The following is a 13,870-nucleotide window of genomic DNA, read 5'->3' as shown; positions in this document are numbered from 1 at the left end:
AGTAGCTAAGGTATTTTGGACCCTTGGTTCGCGCGACGAGCGACGAAAGCTCCGAGTGATGATCACTTTCAGAGCCACCATGAATCTCCAAATCTATATATGGGGTTATCTTGTGAGCCGAGCAAGCTATGCGAATGCGAGGTTGTGCTAGCTTGCATTAGAGGGTGATCATGGGGGTGGTGACCTGGTGTAGTACTAAACATTAATTGCTTGGTTTCTTGTGGAGGGTAGGCACCACTAATAAGTGGCCAATGTGGAACATCGTGTGGGGTATGGGTAGGGTGTAGGGTGGCGGCGGAGGCGAAGGCGGCGGCGGCGGCGGCTTCACTTTGTATAGTTGTGTGTCATCTTTGACGTGTTTGGAGGCTGATGTGGGTGGGGGGGCGGCGCCGCTGGAGAAAATCCGGGCCTAGCGGCTCATATCAAAATTGGTGACTGCATTCACGCCACGATACTTGATCGCAGCAATGTCGTATGCTTGAGCTGCCTCTTCTTGCGTGCCTGCCCCCATGCATCACATGTAAGCTTCCATCACATGTAATCATAATAATTAGCTGCTTAATCCCTGCACCAAAAGCCATGCATAATCCTGTGGGCACATATTGAGAATTGCAGCAGAGGATTTAGAGAGTAATAACTCACTAAATGTGCCAAGGTATAAGTCCTTGTTTCCAGCGACTCTCCCAATCCGAGCTTGCCATCGACCGTTCTGGTGATGCCTAGGAAACAAAAACCAGATAGATTTAATCAATATTGTTTGTCTTTATTCTGATTTTTGGTTGAAAAATATGTTGATTTAAGTGTTGTCCTTTTATTTTTGATTGGTTGAAAATTATGTTGATTGAAGCGCTGTCCTTATTTTTGATTGGTTGAAAAATATGATTTTTTCAAGCATTCGTCTTTTGTGGTTGTTAAAGTGAACAACCAACACCTCATTTTAATCTCTTGTTATATAAAAAATATGTTGTTTTTTTAAATTGGTTGTTAAAGTGAACAAAGAAATCTCATATGAAACGGTTATAGTTCACAATTTATAATACTCTAAGTCATTTAAAAAAAACATGAATTTCCCTCACAATTAAAATCACTCAATATTATGAAATTTGGTACTAACTTATGCATATGTACATTTAATAGTAAAATGACTACTAGTATATTAAATAAAACCTTCCAAATATAGTCTAAGAAATGAAAACTACCTTGTGACTCCCCTGTACTTTGAGGCACCTCTTGAGAATCCACTACTATTCCTGAAAAGCAACGCAAACACAATAAGAGAATACAGATCTACAACATAAATGGATCTACTGTCAATTAGCAAGTCTTTAATGCATCAGATGATGTGCACATGATGTGTAGACCTAAATAATCCTGACCTTCTGAGAGATGCCACAAATTCTTGACGTGTCATTTGTTGCATCTCTTTAAGTTCCTTTTTGTAGTCAAGCAACTACAACCAACAATTTGTGGGAGATGGTTAATCAAAAAAGCTCATGACCTTAGCTTTGAAACATGGTAGGGTTAGTGTTTTTTTGAGTAAATTTCCAACCATATAAGGAAAAGATAGTCCTTGAAGGTAAGGTACCTATCTGTGATGACCACTGAAAAAACAACTAGATTAACATGTTATGTTGGAGTTATAAATATACTATTTCATCACCTATCCCTTTAAATAAAGAGGACATTGAATTTCATTGCATATGTTTCAAATCTAGGTGGGAAGAACCTCACAAGGTAAATGGATTGATTTATAGACACATAATGCGAAAAGAATGTTTTGATGATGATGAACATAATATGAGATTTTGGAGAGAAAAAATATGTCATATCACTTGCACATAAGTATACAGAACTACCAGCGTGTGGTTATACCATAGATTGCTTCTGACTAATATTTTTGGTTTGTGGATGTATCATATCAACCGAGTTTGCACTTGCCCTCATAGTAATTGCATAGCACCATCTTGACTAAACGTAGCTATTTACATAGCCACCCAACATACACGAATTACATGCCTTGTCATTTATTCACCCTAATTATCCCTTCACACAAGAGTACATGGGTGTAAGGCTTGGGCAATATTTTTATGGCACTTTCACTTTATTCCTTGTCTTGTGAACTCACTCATTCTATTGTTTCTAAAGAACACACTGATTAGCTTTATGAATGAGGTTAGGCTTGAAAATATTGGGCTTAAAGGGTAAAGTACTACTTCTATTAGTCGTTGCTTTATTAATGACTTTAAGACTATATAAGTGATTGGATTACTTATAATTCATCAAGTCCAATCAAGAATATTCCCATGAGATATCAAATGATGTGTTAGACATAGTTTTAGTGATATAGTTTGATATGGTTTACAAAATGTACTCTACCTATATAGGTCTATCATTAGGCTCAAGGGTCCTCTATATAGAGCAATGGAGTTGGGGGGTGATCTTGCCAACAACCCCTTTTACTTCAAATAAAAACCTTTGAAGGCTTTACATAGACTCACATCCTCCACAAGCTAGGCTCTGAGAGCTCTACAAAGGTATGTGTGGGTCTCTCACTCACTAACATTGCATGCCATTGATATCACACAACCCTTATAATATGTGAGCCCTTAAAAGAAGATTTTTAAAGAACTCACAATGGTTAACCTTGCAAAATCATTCACCCAAATTACACGCATTAGTCATAAAACCCTTAGTTAATAAACTATGACCCTTTGTGTAAAATTTGAAGTGATTTAGCATATATTACCTATCAATTTTTTTAAAAAAATAAAGTTGTTAGGCAAGCTTAGAAAATAGGAACTCTAAAAGTGTGCATGGGTGACACTATCATGCAAGAAGAAAGAAGAGGGCATGGTGGCTCGAGGGGTGCACTACTAGAAAACCCCAGTCCCTGAGCACATTCAAATTACAAATGAGAGGTTGGTCTTTGGGTTTCACCAATAGCTTGTGGTTATGACCAAGAACTCAAAGCTACATCCGGAGTTTTCATGTTGTGTTGTAGGAAATTGGGGGCCACTTCCCAGGAGGTTTCCCATCTCAATAGTGTTCACGCCACTACGCGCTTAACCTCCACCACTCTATTCCTTTCCAAAAGCCATGAAAATTGGTGGAGGAGGGATGATAATGGCCCTAGTCTTCTATTATTTAAGTATGATCTTATTATCGCCGGCACTATGCATGTGGCATGGAGACAACCATGCTATGACCTTCCAACACCCTCCCTCGATGGCGATGTAGGGTACCCAAAGGCTATAATGACACTTGGCTCAGAGGTTTGCATCTCTCACAGAGATGTCACCCAGCTATTCCAGCATACGCCCGCTGCTAGTGAAGTTACTCCAAGCATACCAGCACAATGCATCCTTCTTAGCCGTACATGCATGTGGCCTTCATTCAACTCCACCGAGAGGAATCGGTAAGTCAACTAGCTCTACTAACATCCCAACATGCCATCCTTGACTTTGATGCCATGTAAGAAATTGGAAGCCACTTCCCGAGAGGTCATCCATCCCAGTAGTGTTCATGCCACTACACGCTTAAACTCCACAATTCTATTCCCTTCCAACCCACGAAAATTGGTGGAGGAGGGATGATAATGGCCCTAGTCTTCTATTATTTAAGCATGATCTCATTATCCTTGGTACTATGCATGTGGTATATGTAGATGGCCAGGCCATGACCTTCCAACATTGCTATCCCAAGGCTTCATTGACCATCAAGTGGTTCTTTTTTCTTCCTATGGACGTTGTTTTGCATCGAAAGTTTACCATAAGACATGGTCTTTTAACTTGGCTGGAGAAGGGCGTGTTGCAATGTTTACAAGGTGATTCTATACGAGTAAGGGCTTCTTCACAATGTTTCTAGTTGATTCCTCATGGGTCCCCAAGTTTCTTGCAAATCTTTTCTTTAGGTAAATATTTGTTCATGTGCTTCCATGGGATCCTATGTTTCATGTTAACAAGGGGCTTCTATATGCATGCCTTGTTTGCGTTGAAATGGTTAATCCCCCTCCTTGGTTATGGCCATCTATTGGTGGGGATTTTTCTAGGGCTTTATAGCGATCTCTATTCCTCCTAATCTAGATTTTGGGAAGGTGTCAAATAAGGTGTGTATTGCTAGGATACAGATAGGGAGAATCCTAGGGAATTGGACGGCAATTAGGGAATATGGGGCTACTTTATATTAAGATGGCTTTTGGTTCCTTTATTGGTGCATGTTTTCATTGTGGTAGCTTTAAGAATTTTACCACAAGCTTGCTCTGGTACTTAAAGGGCTAAATGAAGAAAGGGAGAAGAAATCTTAGGAAGAGAGAGAGAGAGAGAGAGAGACACCTAAAAAAGGGGTGGGAGGGAAGAGGATTCTAGCCCCCAATCAAGGGGGGAGGACTCAGGTAACACACCTGAAGGAGAAAAGGGAGGGGATAATGAGAAGGTTGGAAAAGGGGAACCCTCAATCTCCCTCAGATCTTTCGAACAACCCCTTTAAAGTTCTAGAGGTGATGAAAAGTGATGATAGTGTTGATAGAGATAGATGCACAAGGATCACGAAGTGGTGTAGGGGAGGGGACACAGACAAGAGGTAATGTAAAACACGCCAGCATAAAGTTCCACTTGTGTGCTCGCCCAAGAATAACTCTCATTGTTTACCATTGGGGAAGCTCATCCAACACTCAACACCACTACATATCATCATGACATCACAAAACAATAAAGCGAAAATATAAGGGTTTGGCTAGCACTCACCACCCAACCATAGGCTCCAAACCACATGCAATGGTAAGCCACCCACTGAGCTAGACATAGGCACAACCCTCACAAGCATGTGCCCACAAAGCATGCGCGTCCCATACCATACACGCATAACTGCCATCATTGGCACTACCCACTAGTGGGCTAACCACAAGAAAGGACCCTTGGGATGCCCTACTCCCAAGGTAGGGCTCCACAAATAGAACTCCAACAAATGAGCCACAATCCCAAATTTGTAGCCACTTGACCACACTACTATAAGAACTATCCGACTGGCCTCTAACACTAGTCACATTATGTCCCCACAACATGGGACATAACATTCCCCCCCTCCTAGCTAGAGGGAGACTAGGAGACAGTCTAGATACTAGCGTCGGAGTGAAACAACATTCTCCCAAGTGTGGTCTTGATCAAAATAATCTCTCCATCTAATCAACCACTCGAGATAACGCGATTCCTAAGAGTGCAGTCCCTACAATCCACAATGGACACTATAAGACTTTTTCGGTCCTCATTACCTGATTTTAGGATTCTCAAGTAAACCCATTGACCTTCTTCCAGAACTCTGGCTAATCACTTTTGGTGGTTGGCATAAAATTATGCTCTATATTGTGCACTTTTTATGCTTTGTCTTGCAGACTGTAGCATGTCTTGCTATTGTTTTAAGAAAGAAAGCAACCACATCACCAACTTGGATGTTCTCTAAGTCAATCCACGAGGCTCTAGGCTAAAAGGCATACATGAGCATAAAAAAGGATTCATCTTAGTAGCATAATACTTAGCACTATTGTAAGTAAACTCTACTAATGGAAGATAATCTTCTGAATCAAACTGTCTCAAAGAGACATATACATGTAGCATATCTTCCATAGTCACATTTACACCTTATATCTGGCTATCACACTCAAGATGGTCAGATGAACTCATACTCAACTTAGTATCCAGTTTCTTGAATACTTCACGCCAAAAATGTCTAGTGAACTTTGGATCTTGATCACTAACAATATCAACTGGAAAGCCATAAAGGCTAAACAACTTTCCAATAAACAAATAAGCAAGCTATAGAGCTAACATTTTCTCTTTGTACAGATGAACCTAGCTAATTTGATGAGTCGATCATGATCACCCAAATGGCATTATTCCCCCTCAAAGTCCATGGTAAAACCAACCATAAAACTCATAGAAATACTCTACCATTTTTTAAGGGATTTCCAATGGCATCACAACAAGCCATCACATCTCAAACGCTCAGCTTTATTGACTTAGTATTACTGGCATTTTCAAACATATTGTTTGACATCAAACTTCCACTTTGGCCAAGTGAAATATCTTCTTACTAAATGCTCAGTCCTCACCACACCCGGATGCCTAGCAGAAGGCGTGTCATGACACTCAAACATGATGCAACTCCTCGCACCATTAACATCAGGTACATAGACTTTTCCCTTTTTGAGGATCAAACCATTCCAAATAGAATACTCTCTCATACTAACAAAAATAGGGGTCATCCTAGCCTGTATAATATCCTAGATCCTACCAAAGAATCTATCATGGGGATATAAGCCCTTCAGAGAGTCAAATATGTCAAACTTACTCTCAACAAATGAAAGTTGATTCATATAGCCGATTCTACTTAAAGCATCTATCATTTTATTGGTAGATTCAAAATTCTCATCAAGTCGAGGTCTTAGAGAATGGTGTCCAAATTGGTCATAGTTTCTTTGACCATGTGGGTTCTTGGGTCTTCTTCTACTTTTGGTCCTCTTCTTGGTGGTGAGAGCTTCCCATTTCTTGAAGAAAAATCAAGAAGCACGATGTGTAAAGATTGTTACCCCTCATAGGAGAGAGATATAACCTTTGCTATGATACCACTGTAACATGCCTTTGTAAAGGGTTGTGGCATGGGTACATAGTTAATCTTCAGGAAAACATGCCACTGTAACATGCCATGTGGCAAGATAGCAGTGTAAGGTTAAAAGAGAAGAGATTAACTTTTTAAAGATACCATTGTAACTTTTTTCTCCAAAACCTTTTTTTGCATTGTGTTACGTTTTTGCATGTCAGCAACCTATATTTTGATGCTTTGGTGACACTGGAAGAAATTCATAAATCCTAAAAAGGATTCAGGAAAACATGCCACTGTATAACATGCCATGTGGCAAGATAGCAGTGTAAGGTTAAAAGAGAAGAGATTAACTTTTTAAAGATACCACTGTAACTTTTTTCTCCAAAGTCTTTTTTTGCATTGTGTTACGTTTTCGCATGTCAGCAACCTATATTTTGATGCATTGGTGGCACTGGAAGAAACTCATAAATCCTAAAAACGATTTGACTTCAGTAATGGTCTTTAGGGTTGGCCATTCACAAAAATTCCTAATCTTCTCATAATCAATATGGACACCATTAATAGTGCCAAAGGTATGGCAACTCTTGCTGCTTGAAGAAATCACATTTGCTTTCTTTAGCAAACAAGACTTCTTTTTTTAGAATATCTAACACAATCAAAAACGATGAGCATGTTCTTCAAGGGTCTTACTATATATGAGGATATCATCTAAAAATACAATCTCAAACTTTCCCGGATATGGACGAAATAAGTCATTCATCATCTATAGGTGAGATAGTTTCTAGTGCATTCATGAGTCCGAATGGTAAAATCAAGAACTCATAATGCCCATATCGAATTCTAAACCTATTCTTAAAGACATCAAACTCAAATATCCTAATCTGATGATAACCTATCCTTAGATCAATCTTCATGAACTTATCATGCTCCACAAAGCCGATCAATAGGGTTATCCATCCTTGGCAAAGGATATTTATTCTTAACAGAAAACTTGTTAAGACCCTTGTTTTCTTGCTCTTTTCTTTCTTATCTACTAAAAGAACAAGCGCGCTCCATGGTGACTTACTAGGTCTTACATGGCCCATATGGAGGTATTCTTGAAGTTGTCTAGCAATTTAATCCTCCTTAATCTAGCTTAAATACAAAGGAATTCCTAAAGTTGTCTAGCAATTTCACCCTCCTCAATCTGGCTTAACCTATAAGGCTACATAATACTAGGTAATATATGTTGTTAAGGCATATAAAAGGAAACAAATGTCTTCTTCATGGTCTTGGATCTTCAATGTGACCTGAGGAAGCTTCCTTTGTCAACATTAGGATATGTCTTAAGCAATATTGACCACATAATGGTGGTCACTTATGGTGGTCACTTGATGCCACTGGGATATGTAATCTATGAACAAGAGAAGCATCAATAAAGTTGTGAGTACTACCATCATCGAATAAAACATGTACAAGGAATCCCATAACTTCACCCATCATTCGGATAAGGTCAACACCTCCATGTTAAAACGACACTTCTCACAGCTATAATTGAAAGAATAGACATTAATAAAATGAATGAGTGGATTACCTGGAATAGCGCGTGTCTATACCAAATAAGTGTTCACTGGTGATTGCATCACTTTTCCACCACCTCCACAACCAATTGGAGGTTTTTTATTGAATGGATAGTTATAAGCATAGTGGCCTTGTCTATGACATTTGAATCATGCCCCTACTGCAGAATCAAATCGAGGCCTCTTACCAAGAGACATTGATTTAGATTGCTCTATAAATGAGTCCTGCCATAAGCCATTAGGCCTTAAAGAGGCTGATGCCACTTGCTGCTTGGCGGTTTCCCTTCCCTTTCATTTTCTTCTTCATTGCACTTCTCTGGTCAGAAGTACTTGCAATGTCCTTCTTTGTATACCTCCAACTATATCATCGTAGATATGTGCAATCCTCAAAGGACTTGATTACGTTCCATCTTACCTCATTTTAATGATCATGATGTAAATCTTGAAGAATGAACAAACAGACGTAATGATCTGGGAGATTTGAGAACTTAGCTATAAGCTCTTGAAACTCCTAAATGAGCCTCTAAAGGCCTCCCTGCCAACTATATCTTCTGAAGTCGATGAAAGTCTATAATTTCATCAAGTTCTCTAATGAAATTCTCTTAGAACATAGTCTTAAAGTTTTCCCAGGTCCTAGGAGATGTGAGTTTGGATTTGAGATCTTGTCACCAAGACTCCACCAAGAGAAGGCACTACCTCTTTAAAACATTTCTATCACCATTATTTTATGCTCCTCTAAGCAATGAATAATAGTGAATCCTTCCCAGTAGTCCCAACTTCAATAGGGGATCCCAAGTGTCTAAAGACCTCCACTTTGTTCACTACCTTGCACCCCCATCTATGGATGTCAAAGGCAAGAAAGACATCATCTTCAATGAGACTAGAGCTCAGTATATTACTATTCGGCTAGATGATTCACACACCCCATCATCTCATTCTAAATGCAAATGGCAATATGAAAATGGATGATATCTTAACTGGAAAGCCCCAACTACCAAATCATTCAATAGTATCTTGGACTCAGCTTCCTAACAAAAAACATATATGATGTTTGATATAAAAAACCAAACCCTATCTTAGAGAGAACCCTACTAATGAATGACCAATATATCTCAAGGAGCTTCACCTCCTTTTACTCCATAATTATTTTTTGGAGAGAAGAAGAAGCACCATCCAGACTTTGTCAGATCTTGAGTGAGTCATTCCTCGGTTGATATTGTTCAGTGCAGTTCTCTTTCTTTTCATTGCAAGAGTGCAATGTTTTGAGAGAGAGGGGAAGTATGTTATATGCACGTTATGTGTGCATATACTAGGAGGCTAACCCACATTAGGCTTGTGAGCATGGAAGCATGAGAACAAGATCTAGTGGAGCATGGGTTAGGACTAACCTTAAGGGTTAATGTTAGGGTCAGGCATCCAGGGGTCACACATGGGAAACGGAGAGTCAAGAGTCACTTGAGGGCCTTCCTATATAATAGGGGCATGGGGCACACTCAAGGGAGGCTCGGAGACTTGGGGCTTGAGGCCAAGGAGGCTTTGTTATGCTCTCTTGTGTATAGGATCATATCTACTCACCTACCCTGATTTGAAAGCCCGTGCTCTTGGAGGCTACCAACGCCAAAAGTTATTGAGATATAGAGGCAAGCTACTCGAGGAAGACAATCCCAAAGATGAGGGCAAATAATTATCCGAAGAGAATAACCCTAGAAAGGAGGGTAAACAACTTTTCGAAGAAGGGAACCGCAAAAAGGAGGGCAAACTCTGTGAGAAAGAGAACGGAGGAAGAAGAAAACTTTGGCTACTTGTATATTGAAAACAAATTTAGTTACATAGCGTTTATCTTAATATAAAGTAATTCTCGGTACATAGTGTGGACTTCTCATTTCAAAGCTAAGACTTTCTTTAAAATTTTATAAGATTTGCAACACCATGACTATTTCTCCATCTTTACTCTCCATCCTACATAAAAATACACTTTATTGCGCATGATGAATGTTTATAATATATTGATGCTAAAAATAGTTGACTATATTTTTGTGACGTATAAACTAATGCGGATTTTAAGAGTTACATCGTATCATTGCATTTGCCTTTGGTAGAATGTGTTGAAGAGCTCTTGTAATGATTTTTTTTTTGTTTTCCCACCACCGTGTCGATAGATAATTAATTAATCAATGTATAAATTACATGGATAAAAATATCTTACTAAGTAGAAAGTTATGTCCTTGTTCCCCCATGCAGCTACAATTGTTTTCATAAGCGTCTTGATTGTTGTTTCAAACTAACTTACGTAATCACCTTCAATCATTTTCTTACATAAGATTTTTATAAAATTTTCAAACTCTATCCAAACTCTCGTACACGAAGCTTTGTCATCCTTGGATCACAAGCTTGGTTAGTTGTGTGCTTGCATAGAGCTTTCCAACATTCCCATAATACTGCTATAACTGTTTATTCTCATAGTTTAACAAGAACCTCCTAGCTTTGGCTCCTCCCATGGACACATCTGCCAAAACATCACTAGTGGTACCTGATTTCTTGTCATCCTTTTTAAGTTGCACATGTCCCATGAAAACACGTGTTACAGAGTAATATCTTGCATTGCTCTAAACATGCATCATCTGGTAGCTGTGGATTGAGTCCTAGACAAGAGAGTGGGAGAGAATGTTTCACCCCTTTCACTCCAACACGGTGGTGATCAACATGATCATGCTAGCATATTTCCACTTCTTGACTCCTCTTGTGGAATTTGAGAATTCTCGCTTTCTAGAATAGGACACTTACGATGGTCAAAGGGTTTTTGTGGAAGAACAAGAGGAAAATGGCATGTTCTTTTCTAGCATGGCATAAAATTTGTAAACCCAAAGAATCTAGGGAGCTAGGTATGTTGGATATGTAGGTTCATATTATGGCTAGAATGGCTAAATTAGCTAGGGTTTTCATTGAGAAGGTTCAACCTTGAACTCTAAAGCTAAAAGATCTTTCTAAGGATATGATGGTGAATCTAAATGAGATCTAGAAGATTTTGACATGTTTTGACAAGTTTTTCTTAGTGGCTCCTATAAAGGGAAAGAACATGTCTTTATATTGTGTATATAGTCAAATGCTAGAAAACTCTTTGGCCATTTCTAGATTGGCAGGATATTTGAGGTTAATTGGGAATTCCTTAATATTCTATATGGTGGTGTTATAGCTTCAACCCTCCTTTGGCTCAGCTTGATGGTGGTGTCACATCTTCAACACTCCTTTGGTGACTCAACTTGATGTCATGGTAGCTGAGTTTTTTTTATAAGTGTGTTGTGCATGTAAAAGACTTCTAGGATGGGCCCCTTAATGGGTGGAGGAGCTCAAACCAAACGGTAGCTATATTTGGATGTTCTATCAAATGATAGCTATGTTTGAATGCTCTAGATTTGATAACCCTATTCTTCAATTATAGCAGTAAAGAAATTTAAATTCTTATAGCTGAACATGTGTTTAAAGGCTTGTAGCACCACTGAACATGTGTTCCAACTGGGACTCTTGGAGGACTTACTAGAAATGGCCAAGTAGTTCTCCTCTTGGCAAATCTATGACTACTAGTGTGTACAAGCAATTGATGGTTTTGGAGATGGATTTGAATAGGCTATGGAGGGTGAGCTTCTCTGTAACTTGCTAGACTCAAAGGTTTAAAAGCGTTTAGCAATTTGGGCTTCCGATTCAGATGATGGCATTCCTATGGAAGGTGATGGTAGGGTCTCTTTCTATCATGTTGAAAGTTCTTAAAAGAGGGTTTGGAGAAGGGAATTGTCCTAGGTGTATGTCAAAAGTGGCATGGAGTATGGAGCTACCTAGCATCACGGGCTATGTGCTGTATGTCAAGATGGTGTACAAGATAATTTGGGTTGTTACATATCTTGGTCAAACTAGTTGTTGGGTTAAAAAGTGGGGCATGTGGTTAATGTTGCCTTTACCATGGTCACAATCACTTGTCTATGGTAAGTATAAACTCAGAATGAACTATCATTTAGGGGCTCCAAGGATAAAGGCATGAGCGTTATAGGTTAAGGCTAACATCAACTTGTTGATGCAGGTGAATGGGATCAACTCTATGGAATACTCAACCCTCCTTCAAAGGTTATACGGATAAAGGAGGACTGACGTTGGAGGAGTATTGGTCAGGTTTTACTAGTGGTCTAAATGGGTACCAAGGAGTATTAGTCACATTCTACTAATGGTCTAAATGGGTACCAAGGAGGAATGAAGTTAGAGGAGGAATATTGATCAGTTTCTACTAATGGTCTAAATGGGTACCAAGGAGGAATGAAGTTAGAGGAGGAATATTGATTAGTTTCTACTAGTGGAGGAGTATTGTCAGGTTCTATTATTGGTCTTGTGGTCTTTTGATGGTGGTATGCGAGTTGACATCTTTCTATATGCGCACTGCATGGCCCATGTATTCTAAAAGTGGTGGTATGGGAGTTGACATCTTTCTGTGTGTGCATTGGGATGGCCCATGTATTCTAAAATCCCCAATGTAATATATATATATATATGAGTCCTTGCTAACTTGTAATGTCATGATGTACCTAATTTCATATTCTTGCCTTGGGATCAATGGTATAATACAATCTAAAATTTATTTTCAAAAAAAAATGTAAGTAGTGTAAATATATATATATACCTTGCTAACTTGCAATGTCATGATGTACCTAATTTCATATTCTTAGCTTGGGATCAATGGTATAATACAATCTAAAAAATCTTTTCAAAAAAAATGTTAGGGAACTTACAGGAGGAAAGTTGGTAGTGGTTGTGGGTCCCCAATACTTCAAAGCTGCAAGGTCATAAGCTCTTGTTGCTCTCTCCTCTTTATCATAACCTCCTATTGTAAATAAAGTCACTAATGAATGAACTAGAGGTGAAAATAAAGAAAAAATTACTTAAATTACATCAAACAAAAGGTAAATGCATGAGGAAGGTCACTAACCTAAGTATACTGCTCCATCACCATCAGACAAGAGTATCCCCATAGTTAATATACAAAGTTCAAAGTAGTTTAGTCAATTGAAATAGCATGAAGGGTATATCTAAGTCTAAATACAATAAAAAAATCCATTAATCTTCTGAAACATAGAAAAAGACAAGATTATTTTGTGTGTGTGTGTGTGTGTGGATGGATTCATTAATCTATTGTGTGTATAACACATGGTTGCGCGACCTACACAATATGCCTTTTTGACCTTGGACTAACAGGCTCGTATGCACAATGCCTTTTTGACCTTGGAGTAACAGGCTCGTATACACAATGACTTTTGCGTGTAAAAATATTGTTTATACAATTTGGAGGTTTCCACTTATAAGATGATATCGAAACAAGTTTAGGAATCATGTATGCATGTTGTGCACACTAAATTTCCAGTGTGTGTGGGTGTGGGGTGGGTGTGTGTGTGTTTGTGTGTGTGTGTGTGTGTGTGCATGAACATTGTGCACGCTGAATTTCCAATGTGTGTGTGTGTGTGTGCATGAACATTGTGCACACTGAATTTCCAATGTGTGTGTGTGTGTGTGTGTGTGTGTGTGTGTGTGTGTGAGAGAGAGAGAGAGAGAGAGAGAGAGAGAGAGAGAGAGAGAGAGAGAAGGCCCAAGATAAGGCCTTCTCTCTCTCTCTCTCTCTCTCTCTCTCTCTCTCTCTCTCTCTCTCTCTCCCCCCCCCCAAATACTTGGATCTTATCTTC

The 13,870-nt window shown here is 39.0% G+C and overlaps 1 protein-coding gene across 1 annotated transcript; it reads right to left on the bottom strand.

Moving 5' to 3' along the window:
• Positions 1 to 409: 409 nt before the first annotated feature.
• Positions 410 to 13,165, bottom strand: LOC147633742 (AP2-like ethylene-responsive transcription factor AIL1). Its single transcript, XM_086805584.1, has 6 exons — positions 13,123 to 13,165; positions 12,926 to 13,017; positions 1,377 to 1,450; positions 1,200 to 1,250; positions 643 to 719; positions 410 to 501 (listed from the first exon to the last, which is right to left on the bottom strand). Exons 1-6 carry the CDS (start codon positions 13,163 to 13,165, stop codon positions 410 to 412), a joined length of 429 nt encoding a protein of 142 aa, XP_086661710.1.
• Positions 13,166 to 13,870: the final 705 nt, after the last annotated feature.

This window comes from Cibotium barometz, chromosome 11 (assembly GCF_041138505.1).
Source record: "Cibotium barometz isolate CiBa-2024 chromosome 11, ASM4113850v1, whole genome shotgun sequence".
Taxonomy (NCBI): Eukaryota; Viridiplantae; Streptophyta; class Polypodiopsida; order Cyatheales; family Cibotiaceae; genus Cibotium; species Cibotium barometz.
The sequence above is the reverse complement of the archived record's forward strand: the minus strand, read 5'-3'. Positions and strand labels throughout refer to the sequence as shown.